Consider the following 15,112-nt stretch of genomic DNA (forward strand, 5'->3'; position numbering starts at 1 on the left):
AACCGAATCAAACTATAAGTAATTTTATCTTTACATGAATGATTTCTCAAAACTGATCCAAACCAAACCTAAAACACCTCGTGTGAACTTTTAATATTGTAACTAAACCTTGATTACCATATTTAAAAACAAGCCAAAATTTCGAATATAGAAGATAATTTTTTTATTTCATCACAACAAATACAAACGTAGACAACAATTTTGTAAAAAAAATTGTAGACGACAATAAAACAACCACAAAATTAAAGACATTCAAGAAACTATTAAATGAAAATAAGGGATTACCTTATTTGGGAAGACGCGGAAATTTGAATCTTCGATCAAGCCACAAAATTAATTTCACAGTGATCTGCTCAAGCTATAGATCGACGTTGGTTCGTGATGTGATCGACAAATGTGATGCTTCAAAACATCTGTCTAGTCGATTGTGTGGTAATGCCACGAAAAGTTGTCTGATGAGTTCGTGCGGCTGGTATGTGTATCTAGGAGGCTCGAACCCTAATTTTTTTTTGGAATGGTTGTGTTGAAGAAGGTTATTTATAGGACTCTCTTTAATTTATTTTTTGCATAATATTATTTAAGCTTAAATATGAAAAACGGTCCCTGCAATTATGGATTGTTTTGATTTTAGCCCTGTAAAAATAAAATTTTGATTTTAGTCCTCGTAAAATCTCAATTTTTTAAAACAGTCCCTAAGCTAAATTTTTTGTTGACATGTCAAATTGTTGATGATGTGGCAGATGCTGACTGTGCTTACGTGGCTTTAACCATTTCATTTTTAATTTAAAATTATATTTTTTATTTAACTTTTCAATTTCAAAATGCATTTTCATTTCTAATAAATGTTTTAAATTAATAAGAAAAGAGAGAAAAATTGTTGAAATTAGTAATTAAAAACTTGCCAATATACACATATTGTTAAGAAATTTGATGAACATTGAGGAACAAAAAATATTATGAACTCTGTTCTTGAAATTGAAATCCAGATCATCTTATTCCTCACCCTTTTAATATCTATTTTTTAATTAATTTGGTTTTTATGAAAAATGAAAAATTAATTTTAAATTGAAAATTTAAATGAAAATATTATTAAAATATCCACATCAGCAAAGAATCCTACTCAACATCTCCCACATCATCAATCATTTGACATCTCAACAAAAAATCTAGCTTAGGGACTATTTTAAAAGTTTGGAGATTTTGGAGGGACTAAAATCAAACTTTTATTTTTACAAGGATTAAAATCAAAACAAGACATAATTGCAGGGACTGTTTTCATATTTGAGCTCATTATCTATACTATATACTTACTATATATAAAAATGATACATGAATTTTGGTGTGGACTTTTCATAATACCAACAATATCCTTCAAAAATCTTTCATTAACAAACTCACCAAAACATAAGACATTTTTTTTTTAAACAGCAAATTTTTTTTTTATTAACGAACTCATCATAACATAAGGCAAGACATTTTTTTTTTGAGACATAAGTTCCACGCCTGCCTAGCACGTTAATTCATTATAATAAAATTATATTACACATCACTCTCTTAAAAGATACTTAAATTACATTAATTTTCCTATTATATTAAAAAAATATACACTCATCTCCTCTTAATTACAAATTTTTGATGTTGTGGTCCTTATAATAATAATAATAATAATAATAATAATAATAATAATAATAATAATAATAATAATAATAATAATAATAATAATAATTCTAGCTATCACATTTATTTTTGCTCTTTTGTTTTTTCTATGTTTTTTTTTTTTTTTCATTTTCTCTCTGTTTTCTTTAAGAGACAATTTTGTTTGAATGTTTTTGAAGAATTTGTTTTAAAAAAAACTCTTGTATCCCCTTTTAAAAAAAAAAAATTATCTTGTATCCATACCCCAAATTTAGAATGTTGCTAGTTTTCACGAGTAACCTCAAACTTATAATGTTTTTAAGATAAGAGAATTAAAACTTCTACCTAACTCCAAAGAGGGTAAACATATTTATTTTTAAGGTCTAGAGGCTTTTAATGTGGTTTGTCATCGAAAGAAAATGAATAATTTTTATGGCTCATAGGGGCTAAGCAAAGGATAATAATCCCTCCGTCCCAATTTGATTGACAAAGTTGACTGTTATGCACTATTTACATATGTTGTTTTAACCTTATTTTTCTACTAATAAACAAAAATAAATATTAACATATAAGATGTTGTTTGATTCGTCTCGATCATGAGTATTTTTAAAATATCAAATTTTTATATTTTTTACTATTATACAATTAAAAATATTAATCGTCAAAGTTATGCATCGGTATGCGTAAAATAGTCAACTGTGTCAATCAAATTGGGACGGAGGGAGTAATAATAATAATCGAAAGTTTATTGGTTCAGAGATTAGATTCACCAGAAATCAATCCAAACCGGTCCAATTACACTCCTAAGTATTACTATTGCCGATCTATTTTTTAGTTCAATTACATCGATCATTCCATGTATCTAAAAAGTTAACTTTTTCTTATATTAAGGACTAGAGGGAATATAACTATTAAAGAAAAATGTAATTATTAAAGAGAGAAAATATGACTTTTATTTAATTGTCATTAAAAACATTGATGACTTTTTTTCTTGTTACAAAAAACATTGATGACTTACTTGATAGTCGTGATAGAAATAATAATTAGAGTTTGACAAAAAAATAATAATAATAATGATCAGGCAAAAAATATAGTCGTAAAATACTCCTTCTGGTTATATTTTTTATAGGCAAAAAAAACTACTTGTACAGTGTTTAAAGAATTTAGTTAAGTGAAGTTAATTTTCTTAATTTAATATAAAACATGAATAAATTTACTATATTGCCATTTATAAATAAGCCTTTTTCTTGGAAATCACATACACCTTTTGGAAAGTAAAATGGAATAAATGCTTAAAGAAAAATAGTATAATTAAATAAGGGTATATTAAAAATAACAATATTAATTAGTTAAAAGTAATTAACTTTTGTTTATAATAGTGACCAAAATTTGAAGTTGTTTTTTTCTTCTTATAAATGTGACCGGAGGGAGTATTGCATTAAAATTGAGTAGGTCAAATATTTTGAGTCAAACCAATTTTTATTCTATCTGGATCATTTTTTTTGTGACACACGGACTCAAGAAAGTATAACATTGTACTCCCTCCTACCTCTTTCGTAAGCAAATATACTCATTTGCACACTTATTAAGAAGTTACTTTTTTGTCTTGGTTTTATGTAATTTCTATTACAATTCTTAAAATGACCTTAAATTTGCATTGTAACTTTACCAACATTTTAAAAAGTAGAACAACTAATAATGATAATTTTGGTAATTTTTACTTATATTTAAGGCCAAAAGTTTTTGTTGATTTTTGTTTATAAACAAGGTCGAAGAGAGGATCGGTTATTTAATCATAATAACGTGTTAACATAGTCATATATCAATTCGTAAACTTTTCCCAAAATTATTTTGCTTCTATGGCCAAACAAACCTTGCATAATTTGTGAATGTGTGGGAACAAGCCAAAACAGATAACTTTGTTCTCATCTTCTTTCAGTTGAAACCGGGAAAAGCATTTAATGCATCTTCTCTTCTCTTACTCATCACGTCACTCACTTCTTTACATTCTGACACATCTTCTCTTCTCTTACTTACTCATCACGTCACTCACTTTAACCATTTCTTTGAAATTGAAATGCATGCAGAATTACTAATTAAGAATTATCATAACAAAAGATGTCAACAAACATTGGTGAAGAACATGTTACTACTACTACTACTACACCAGAAGAATTTTCATCTGTTCCAAAGCTAGAAAATTTGAAAAAAGTTTCAATCATACCTCTAATTTTCTTAATCTTTTATGAGGTATCAGGAGGACCATTTGGTGTAGAAGACACAGTAAGAGCAGCAGGTCCATTGTTGTCTCTTGTTGGTTTCTTAGTATTTCCACTCATTTGGAGTGTTCCTGAAGCATTAATAACTGCAGAAATGGGTACAATGTTTCCTGAAAATGGTGGCTATGTTGTTTGGGTTTCATCTGCATTAGGCCCATTTTGGGGTTTCCAACTTGGTTGGATGAAATGGCTTAGTGGTGTAATTGACAATGCTTTATACCCAGTTTTGTTTCTAGATTATCTTAAATCAGCTATTCCTGTTATAGGTAATGGTTTTCCAAGGATTATTGCTGTTTTAGTTTTAACTTTGGCTCTTACTTATATGAATTATAGAGGTTTAACAATTGTGGGTTGGGCTGCAATTTTATTGGGAATTTTTTCATTACTTCCTTTTGTTGTTATGGGATTAATTTCAATTCCTAGAATAAAACCAAAAAGATGGGTGATAATGGATTTGAAGAGTGTTAATTGGGGTTTATATTTGAACACATTGTTTTGGAATTTGAATTATTGGGATTCTGTTAGTACTCTTGCAGGAGAGGTTAATAATCCTGGTAAAACACTTCCAAAAGCACTTTTTTATGCTGTTATTTTGGTTGTTTTGGGGTATTTTTTACCTCTTTTAGTTGGAACTGGTGCTATTGAAGTTAATAGAGAATTATGGAGTGATGGTTACTTTTCAGAAGTTGGTAGAGTTATAGGAGGTGTTTGGTTAAGAACATGGGTTCAAGTTTCATCTGCATTATCAAATATGGGAATGTTTGTAGCTGAAATGAGTAGTGATTCATTTCAGCTTTTGGGAATGGCTGAAAGAGGTATGCTTCCTGCATTCTTTGCTAAAAGGTCACGTTACGGAACACCTCTTATCGGTATTTTGTTCTCAGCTTCTGGTGTGATTTTGCTTTCATGGTTGAGTTTTCAAGAAATTGTTGCTGCTGAAAATTTCTTATACTGTTTTGGTATGCTTATGGAGTTTGTTGCATTTGTTAAATTGAGGATGAAATTTCCAAATGTTTCTAGGCCTTATAAAATACCTGTTGGAAAAATTGGAGCAGTGTTGATGTGTTTGGTTCCAACATTACTAATATTTGTGGTTTTAGCTCTTGCTACTTTGAAGGTATTTGTCATAAGTATCTCAGCTGTTATAATGGGACTTCTATTGCAACCTTGTTTGAAATATATGGAGAAAAAAAGATGGTTAAGGTTTTCTGTTAATCCTGATCTTCCAGATATTTATGCTTCTTAGAAGAACTTGTATAATTAATTTGTATATTTATATCATAAAGCATTGACAAAATTCATCTCAATGTGGATGTCACTGTCAACTTTTCACAATAAGAAAATTATGACTTCAGATTCAAAGGCTAATTTTACCATGCATGTCTACTTGTTTGTTTTATCCTTCATATGTTTATTTTCCAGCTAATCTTGTTTTATCCTACTTTTGGTGAATGAAATATGCTCAAGTTTAAGAATTTACTTACAAAGCATGGAACACACAACCCCCCACATCTACTCACTTCTCTATCTAGTGATACAAAACTGTATAACCAAAGCCACAAAACCTAAGCATTAGAGATAATGTGGGGTACCAAGTAAACTCCACTCCTTATAACTCCGGCGGACAGTCAAATCCGTCTCAATTCGGGGAATGTTGACGGTGACAACAAGTTTGCAAGGAACGCTTTCAAGTTCCTCAAGGATATGCGAGCAATATGAAACTAGGTATGCCCTCTGCTTTTACACAATTTCTTAATTGTTTGTTACAGATTGAGTTATCTTTGAAGTTATAGATCGAGTTATTAAATCATTTGCATTTTTGCGTTCTACATGTTTCATAAAATGTCTCTTTGTGATGGATAGTATATTATCCTAAAAAAATCTATATTTTTAGTCGCCACGTTTTTGTTGTTTTCAACATTGGTCCCTATTGTGAAATTTTGGTTGACTGAATAGATAGAATTGTCACATAAATGTCACACTCAAAGAGTAAGCATTAAATGAGTCTGTGTGACGTTTTCCGTCTATCCAGTCAACCAACATTAAATGAGTCTGTGTGGCATTTATGTGTCATTTTTCGTCTATCCAATCAGCCAAAATTTCACAGTAGAGACCAATGTTGGAAACGACAAAAACGTGGGGATTAAAAATATAATAAAAAAGTGTAGGAACTTTATTAAAAGTCCGCAAAAATGTAGGGACTAAAAACAGAGTTAAGATCCTCTCCATTTCCTATTATTTTCATTCCCCCTGTTATTATATAGTACTAGGAATAAACCCGTGCGTTGCACGGGTTCGATTAAAATATATAATTAAAATATTTTTATAAATAAAAAAATAATGATTGTGATAACTATAATCACATATAGTTAAATAATATATATTATTTTAAAATATGATTATGTTTAATATTAGTATATGAGTAAAAAAAAGGTTGTTTAGAAATATTAGATTTTTTATTATATCGTAGTTTGTTTATAGTTTAATGTAATAGATCTCTTATAATATTTCATAAGTTTGAAAGGATGTATCATTTTTTATTTTATTAGTGTAATCATATAAGATTTTAGTTTTCTTTATATGAGTTGCAATTTAATAGTCAAATGTCACTTTGTTTTTTATTTTTGATGTATTCCTTATTTTATTATTTTCAATAAGAGTTGGAGGCATACCTAATTATACTTGTAGACAATATTGCTCATGAGAAATGTTAAAATAAGTTTTGATTATAGAATATGATTCATATATGGTGGCTTTGCCTATTTGTTCCGCGTGATCTCATTTTTTGAAAATTATGTATCAAATAGTGTATTTGCTTACTACGTTCTATGCAATTTAAGGTTCCAAATAGCTTATCTACTTACTCATCTCTCGTTCTCTTGGAGTTTATTCTCACTATTCACTTGGTGAAATTTTATTCCAACTTTATTAGTCCCAATTTTTTAGTCTATTGTTTGGTTCACATTTTTTTTTTTGCTTGGTCCTTTTGTTTTTGGTTTGTTTTTCTTTTTCTTGGCGAGGTTTGTGTCTCTTCAAAATTATTGTTAGTTTTTGTCCCTCTTATTTAATATTTTCTTGAACATTTATTTTATTTTTCTTATTATATTATATAAACTCAAATATTTGTTGTTGTTAATATATAAGTTTGGACGAAGATTTTATATATTTGAATTTAGGTTTAGTTATTTGGTTAAGGTAAATAAAGTCTTATAGATGAATTTAAGATTTAACATGTGTCATCTTCTTATTTGCTTAAAGAAATGTCATCTTATTCTTATAAATATTCCACTATTTTATTTTCAGCCGTAACGTAAACAATCTTTTAGAATATGTACTTAATTTATCCAAAAAATTATATTATTATGTAAATTAAATTAATAATTTTTGAATTATTGGTGAATTTTAGTTGTGTGTAAATATGTTTAAATATATGTGTGATTATATTTTCTAAATATATGTAAATATATTTTAACATCTACGGTTTTAATAATTTCTAAAATTTATTTTGACAAATGAGCATCAACAATTTTTATTTAATAATTTTTGTCTTTTTTTAATTTAATTTAGAAAGCTTTTAGTACAATTCTAAGTGGGAGGAAAAAGTATTTAGCACAATTCTTTTCATCGATTCATTTTATGGTTGTAAGAATAAGATGACATGCGTAGATTAAAATAGAACCGTCTATTAAAATTCATATATATTCATATTGAACCATCCAGGATTAGGCAAATGTTATACGATAAATGCATGAAGATTATATATTTGGACAACCTCTAAGTCAATTTGAATCAATATACTTCTTGCATGTATTACAATTATAAGAACCGCATGACTTGAGTGTCAACTACAAAAAAAAAACTTATTTTAATTTCTACTTTGTTTTTGTTTCTATATTTCTCTTGATCGAGATCAAGTAGATCACCTACACATTGTAGACAATATAATATTTAAAAATGAGACACATATTTATATTTCTAAATTATTTGGATTGTCCTCTTTTAATTGAATGCCTCCAACATCAATATACCATCGATCTATATAAATTTTAAGGCACTTCAAAATCAATAAATAGAAGTCTCTTTTATCCTCTTCAACTTATTCACATGAAAAAAAAAATTATATTCCTATTAATCAACAATTTTTTATACAAATCTTCTACCTTATATAAAATAATAAATGAAAAAGAAAATAAGAAACAAATAAGCTAAAACATTAGACTAATAAAATAATAAATGAAAAAGAAAAGTTGTCTAATTACAAACATTATATCAATAAAAAAAATGATGGTTTACAAACTCCCATTAGAGTTAAATACACATCCTTACATGAGGTGTCATTTCATAGGCTTTATAAGGAGCAAGGATGCAACGTAAGCAAAAATAGAAGTATGTTTTATCCTGTTCTCCTCCTTCACATGAAAAAATAGTCATATTCATATTAATCGATTCAACTCAAAGTTTAATTAATCATCGAACAAAACACCGGTTGATATTTAAAAAAATATCCAACCTAAAAAAGAAATATAAAAAATTATTAGATATGTTCTAAACTCAGAGTAGTAGAAAAATTCCAATTTACAAACATATTAATAGGCAACTATCACATATATGTATATCAATTTCTTAATCAATCACATGTAGACATACCTGATATTCTAAGAGGTTAGACACCATCACCTACCAAGGACAAAAATCAATATACTTATGATGTAACTATATATATGCACACGATAGCTTTTAAATCAATTCAAGAGACTATAATGTGTAACTTTAACATATGGAAGGTGAAGATGCATAACTTTTTCTCATGGAGATGTCAGACAAAGAAACCATAGAGTTTTTGCCATGAGATAGATAAATTAAAATTTTGTTAAAACATAGAAGCTAGACTTCAATGTAAATTTACATATTCAATATGGTGGTGATAATTAGCTTTTGGGTTAACTTTATATAGAGCTTGTGTTTGATAATTAGCTAAATTTACATATTCAATATTAGTGTCTCCAAGAATTCTTTGTTTTCAATTGCATTAATAGAGAATTGTAACATACAATATATATTTTAATAATATATTGCAATGCAATTAATAAAACAATAACATGATGCATCGTTCCACCTTTCATTGCTTGCAATTCATTTTTGTCTCAATTCAACAACAATAAATTGTGTTAGTTTTTTTTTAATATATTATTATTGTTTATTATTTATTATTAGAGTAACTCTATTATATGAAATATGAAAAGGTTTTAATAGAGATTGTAAACTTTTTTTATAGAGTGCCACATCCAATTTCTTTTGAAAATCCATCCAATTTTTGATAATTCTAATGGATATGTATAAATCGATATCGATAGTTGGTCCCTTTTAATTAAATTTTTCATTTGTCATTTAGGGACCAATTAACTATGAAATGAAGAGAATTCCAATAGTCTTAGACACTTTTTTTTTTCTTTCTTAGTATTGAAAGAATATATTTTGTGGTTATATTGGTCCCTTTTAATTAAATTTTTCATTTAGGAACCAATTAACTATGCAATGAAGAGAGACACACGTTTTTTTTATTAGTATTGAAAGAATTTTAATAGTCATGAATATTTTGTGGTTATATAAATCTTATATATTAGTTGGTCCCTTTTAATTTAATTTTTCATTTTAGTTAGTTGGTCCCTTGTGTAAGAAGTTATATAGTGATAATTTGATATATTGATAATTAAAATTAAAATGATTTAATTAAAGATAATTAAAATTAAAATGATTTAATTTAATTAAAAGAGATGATGAAAAAGTTTTTTAATAGAGATTGTAAACTTTTCTTATAGTATAAAGGTGATAAAAAAAATTTGGGGCCTAAATCCTTTACCAAAAAAATTATTTTTGGAAAATAGAATTACATTTTTCCTTGAAACAATAAGATAGTGTAGTTGATTTACTCAAGAGTAGACATGACTTGATGAAATTACTACAAAGAAGGTTAGAAAACACAAAAAAGAAAAAAATAAGATTACAAAATATGAGACCATGGGCAAGTAGTGATGTGTGAGTATCAATATTTATAAAGACCATAGTGGTAAAACATACAGTTTTTTTTTTATATATAATTATTGAAAGGAACTCCAACAATCATGAGGGTTAATTGTATAATATAATAATAATAATTTTGCAGTTATAGTTGCATCATATGAATACCTAAGGGTCAATCATAATTGTTTTTATCCCTTGTAATTAATCGTTTGATTTTTTTTTTTTATAAGCTAATCGTTTGATTGTTGATTTAACCTCTTGCAATTAGGGATGGCAATTTGACTCATACCCAGAGGGTACCCGCAAAAATTACCCACAACGGGTAGGGTAAAAACCCGCATTTTGGGTACGGGCACGGATATGGGTAATTACCCGCAAAAATAAACGGGTATGGGTGCGGGTACGGGTACCTTAGTACCCACCCCGCCCCATACCCGCATAATATATATTTATTTATTTTATTTATATTATTATATTATAATATATATATATATATATATAAATCAATTTAAAACAATACAACTCTACTAAACTATTACATATTTTTAATAAAAATGTTTATTTATAACATAATATAAAAATAATGTGAATATTTAACATAAATATGAACTTTAACATAAGGTTAGTAATAATTTTGTTTATAATTTTTATTAGTTAATATTAAAATCTTTGAAATTTTTTTAATTCTATTAAAATTATATGATATTTTATAATTGATCAATTTATTTTTAGTAAAAATGCGGGTAACGGGTACGGGTATGGGTACCTAGGTACCCATAGGGTATGGGGACGGGGGCAAAAGTTGTTACCCACGCGGGTATGGGGATGGGTACGGGTATTTTTTCAATCTGCGGATATGGGGATGGGTACTATAGTACCCTACCCATACCCTACCCATTGCCATCCCTACTTGCAATGTGTAATAATATATTAATATGATTTATCTTGGTTTTTTTAGAAAATTAGATTATATATATTTAATAACAATACTAAAAATTATATATACATATAATTTATATGTACATATTTTAGTGACATATGGATATATTTTTTTGGTTTTTACGTATGAATGTTTTATTGATCCATATATACGAATTAAGTTTTTTATTTGGGCAAGTATATGGATATTTAAGTTACTCTTAATTATTTAGTCATTTACGTTTTCTATTAATCCATATTTATCATTTTATATATGCCAAAATATAGTCTTTTGGAATTATGGGGGTTTCTTTTTCTATTCATGTATTAATCATTAGACATGAAATTTAATTTGTGGAGGATAAATTTTATTTTAGATATTTTTAATAATAATTAAGAGAAGTTGGTAAATTTTCAATAAAAATATGGAGTTTTTTTAGAGGTGCCACATCATCACAATGAAGGCCTATGAGCAATTCAACCTTCCTTTTACTAGTAAAAGATTGGTAAATAAAAAAAAAAAAAAACATATTTAACCCTATTTGTTATTAGATCTTTTGATTGCAACGAGAAGACATGAAATAAATTGAAAAATAATATATATATATATATATATATATATATATATATATATATATATATATATATATATATATATATATATATATATATATATATATATATTATGGAGATTGAAAGATAATATATATTTGTATATAAAATAAATAGTGTGATTTTAGTGTTAGTAGAATGGGTCATTCATATAGCTATGTCATATAAGATTAAATAAAGAAAATATAAAATATGTATTTTTTTAACTTTGTCTGCTTCATGATTCATGTTTTTTTTGGGTTAATTTCAGCTTGATGATCTGTTTTTTTTTTACCTAAATAAATTATAAAATCATTTTTTAAGGTCAATTTGACCCTAACAACTTGTTAATCCTATGATATTCATGAAAAGTCATTTCAACCATGATAGCTTGATAATCCTATGACATATTCAAGAAAAGCATTAAACATTGTAAACACTAAAGTCTAAAATATTGTGTTTGTATTTGTGAGGAAAGTTTTATGGAGCTCAATGCAATGGACTATTTTGGAGATGAGTTGAACGAGCCAGTGAGTCCCACAGGACAATGCTTGGACAACACTTCTCTATGCTTGTATATTCTTGCATTCTTAGAATTTCAAGTTCCAATCCATAACTTGCCAATTGTTTCATTGGTTGAAGATGCATTTCTTTCCATCCCTCACTTCACTTCTATAATGGTTCTCCCTTCACCTCTCTCTAAAAAAATATGCAAGTTTATAAAATTAATGTATATAATATAGATCTTCATGCCAATCGTTTGCGAGACTCATGAATTTAACCAATAAAATAGTGTGTTGAAAAGTATATACTATAGATTTTTTTTTTTTTTTACCACCAGTATCGCGTCCACCGGACCGCCTAATCTGGTTTAGGGGTCAATTATGACATCAAGTTGTTTCAGCCCCCTCCCGATCGCAGTTGCGGGGGATCGAACCGTGGTTCTCCCTACTAAGTCCATCGTCAATCACCATTGGACCAACTAACGATTGGTTGCTATAGAATGTGTTTGCTAGCATTATTATTTACAATAAGCTTCCCTTAAAATGAATGTATGCATTTTTATGGTTTTGTAACATTTTTAATGCTTGAGAGCACAGGTTGATGATGAAAGAGGAGTGAAAAGATGGAAACGAGTTGAAGTGAAGTTAGAGGAACATATCACTGAACCCAAATTCACTGATAATGGCATACCAGTTGATTCATATGACAAGCATTTTGCTGATTACATATCAAAGATGGCAATGGAGAATTTACCACAAACAAAGCCATTATGGCAAGTTCATGTAATCAAATACGCGACAAGCAATGCGGCCGGAACATTGGTGTTCAAATTTCACCATGCAATTGGAGATGGTTACAATCTTATGGGTGTAATTCTTTCTAGCTTACAAAGAGCTGATCATCCTTCTCTCCCTTTGTCCTTTCCATCACTCAAGTCATCGAAACCAAAAAATATTAGCAGATTCATTCTTGAGAAAATGCCTCAGTTTCTCTCCATGCCTTTCACTTTTGTATCCGATTTTGGATGGACTCTTCTAAAAAGTACATTAGTTGAAGATGATAAAACACCAATAAAGTCAGGAGTTGAAGCTGTTGAGTTTCGGCCGTTCAAGTTATCAAATGTCACATTTTCAATGGATCATATCAAAGAAATTAAGTCTAATCTTGGAGTGGTAATATTTTTTCCATTTATTTTAGGCTTCAATATATTGTTTTCTCCTACAAATATACTGAATCTTGTTTTAAATTAATCTAAACTTCAAAGGTTATTTAGTTTTTATTTATATAAAGTGTCTGTTTAGTTTGAGAAAACATTATATGTCCTAATTAATTACTTTTCCATTGCATTCATAAATGATGCGATTACTGGAAATATTGCAGACTATAAATGATGCAATTACTGGAATAATCTTCTATGGGATTAGGCTTTACATGCAAAATATTGACTATAAATCAAGAGCATTAAATTCAACTGCATTGGTGATAGCAAACACAAGGCACATTAAAGATTACCAAAGAGTGCAAGATATGTTAAAGACTACAAAGGGTTCTTGGGGTAACCATATTACTTACTATCATGTGTCAGTGCCGAAATTACAGGACATCCCAATTTCAAATCCAGTCCAATTTATCAACAAAGCACACACTTCAATCAAGAGACAGAAAAATTCCTTTGCTCCTCCTTTGATTACAAAGCTTCTCAGGATGAAGAATAAGCTTGAAGGCCCTGAGGTGAGTTACACAATGACATAAGGATTTGTCTACTTCACTTGCATTTGTTTTTTTGGTGCATAGGAAAATAAGAACAAAGGGAAAACAACAATGTAAATACCTTCTTCACTAATATGTTCTTATTAATCACATTTTTTAAGTAAGATGTTGTATTCGAGTACCGTAAATTTAGGGCTTGTAGGTTGAAGAATGTGACAAGAGTTCTTTAATTGTGGTGGTGGCATGATAGAAGACGAAGAATTGGAGAATGAATTTTCACATTTCTAAATTTTAAATTTGGTCCCTACCCTAGACAAATTTATTTTCTGTCCCTATTATTTGAATGAATTTTGGTTTTCGTCCATGTAATTTCAGCGAATTTTTTATTAGTGGTCCAATCAGCATATTCTCGCTATGTCAGTGTTTTTCTGTGACATGGCCAGATTAAGGACTAAAACGAAAGGAATCTGAAATTACAGGGGCAAATTGAAATAAGTTTTTTTAGATAGTTTTGTGTTAAAGTTGACACTCCCAGTCCCACTTGACTCAAATTAGTTGGGGCTGGAAATTTTGTATATAAATAAGCGCTTATTTCAACCATTTATGTTGGAATTGGTTATGTACTTATTTTTATTTTTTATTTTGATAATGTTATAGGCTTTGGCTAAACATATCCATGGAACAATGAGAAAATCAAGCTTACTGATCTCAAACGTAGCTGGACCAATTGAGCAAATGGCTTGGGCAAATCATCCTATAGGAGGCTTCTTCTTTACATTGTCTGGCATTCCTCAGGTAACTCAACTCCCTTCCTCTTTCATTCTAAGATATACGAAATTTGGTTTGTCGTATTTCAGAAATGCAACATAATTTTAATGAAAAGTGCAGAGTCTTGTCATTACAGTAATGAGCTATATGGGAATGCTAAGAGTGACCACTGCAACAGAAGAAGGGTTCATAGACGAGCAAAAGTTAATGCGTTACCTGAACAGTGCGTTTGAGATAATACGTCACGAATCAATTGCTAAGGAGAATACTCCATAATGGAACAAATTTTGTAAGGTATCATGTAATCCATTGTTTAAGGACATGGAAGTGTGGGATCATATACTATAAGAAATTTTTCATATACCAACGGCTGTTTATATGGACGGTAAATAAAACTACTGGTATAATATAAGCAACGTATACCAAGGAATATTAGTGTTATATATACATCAAGCATATCCCTAATAATTCGTTTATATTAATGAGTAATCATTTACCATAACTACTAATAATATTCTTTCTATATTTACATAGTCTAATATGTTTGTATGAGTGTGTTTTATACTACGAAGCACGAACTTTGACACGGACACCGCGACACAACATCGACACCGATACGGCGACACCGCTACATTTTTATAAAATATATAAATTGAGAATCAAAATATATACATTTCAATCCCTCA

General features: G+C 28.6%; 2 protein-coding genes across 3 annotated transcripts; both read left to right on the forward strand.

The window, feature by feature from the left end:
* Nucleotides 1–3,753: 3,753 nt before the first annotated feature.
* LOC123891847 (probable polyamine transporter At1g31830) lies at nt 3,754–5,160 on the forward strand. The gene has a single exon (XM_045941728.1). The coding sequence runs from the start codon at nt 3,754–3,756 to the stop codon at nt 5,158–5,160; it is 1,407 nt and encodes a 468-aa protein (XP_045797684.1).
* Nucleotides 5,161–11,866: 6,706 nt separating this feature from the next.
* Nucleotides 11,867–14,935, forward strand: LOC123890463 (wax ester synthase/diacylglycerol acyltransferase 4-like). 2 transcript variants are annotated; one of them, XM_045940069.1, is made up of 5 exons: nt 11,867–12,124; nt 12,545–13,120; nt 13,329–13,679; nt 14,316–14,453; nt 14,563–14,789. In XM_045940069.1, the coding sequence occupies exons 1-5, from the start codon at nt 11,927–11,929 to the stop codon at nt 14,563–14,565; spliced, it is 1,266 nt and encodes a 421-aa protein (XP_045796025.1). In that variant the 5' UTR covers nt 11,867–11,926; the 3' UTR covers nt 14,566–14,789. The 2 variants fall into 2 exon arrangements, with proteins under 2 accessions (XP_045796025.1, XP_045796024.1); XM_045940068.1 differs by having other exon boundaries at nt 11,869–12,124; nt 14,547–14,935.
* The last annotated feature ends 177 nt before the right edge of the window (nt 14,936–15,112 follow it).

Source organism: Trifolium pratense, linkage group LG6 (genome assembly GCF_020283565.1).
Source record: "Trifolium pratense cultivar HEN17-A07 linkage group LG6, ARS_RC_1.1, whole genome shotgun sequence".
NCBI classification, from domain to species: domain Eukaryota; kingdom Viridiplantae; phylum Streptophyta; class Magnoliopsida; order Fabales; family Fabaceae; genus Trifolium; species Trifolium pratense.

What these genes read in the sequence shown, in the direction of transcription:
- LOC123891847 (XM_045941728.1), top strand. Translation starts at nt 3,754, where the DNA reads ATGTCAACAAACATTGGTGAAGAACATGTTACTACTACTACTACTACA.
- LOC123890463 (XM_045940068.1), top strand. Translation starts at nt 11,927, where the DNA reads ATGGAGCTCAATGCAATGGACTATTTTGGAGATGAGTTGAACGAGCCA. An exon ending in CTCACTTCACTTCTATAATG is followed by an intron (nt 12,125 to 12,544) that starts GTTCTCCCTTCA and finishes TTGAGAGCACAG; the next exon opens with GTTGATGATGAAAGAGGAGT. An exon ending in CATTGTCTGGCATTCCTCAG is followed by an intron (nt 14,454 to 14,546) that starts GTAACTCAACTC and finishes TGAAAAGTGCAG; the next exon opens with AGTCTTGTCATTACAGTAAT.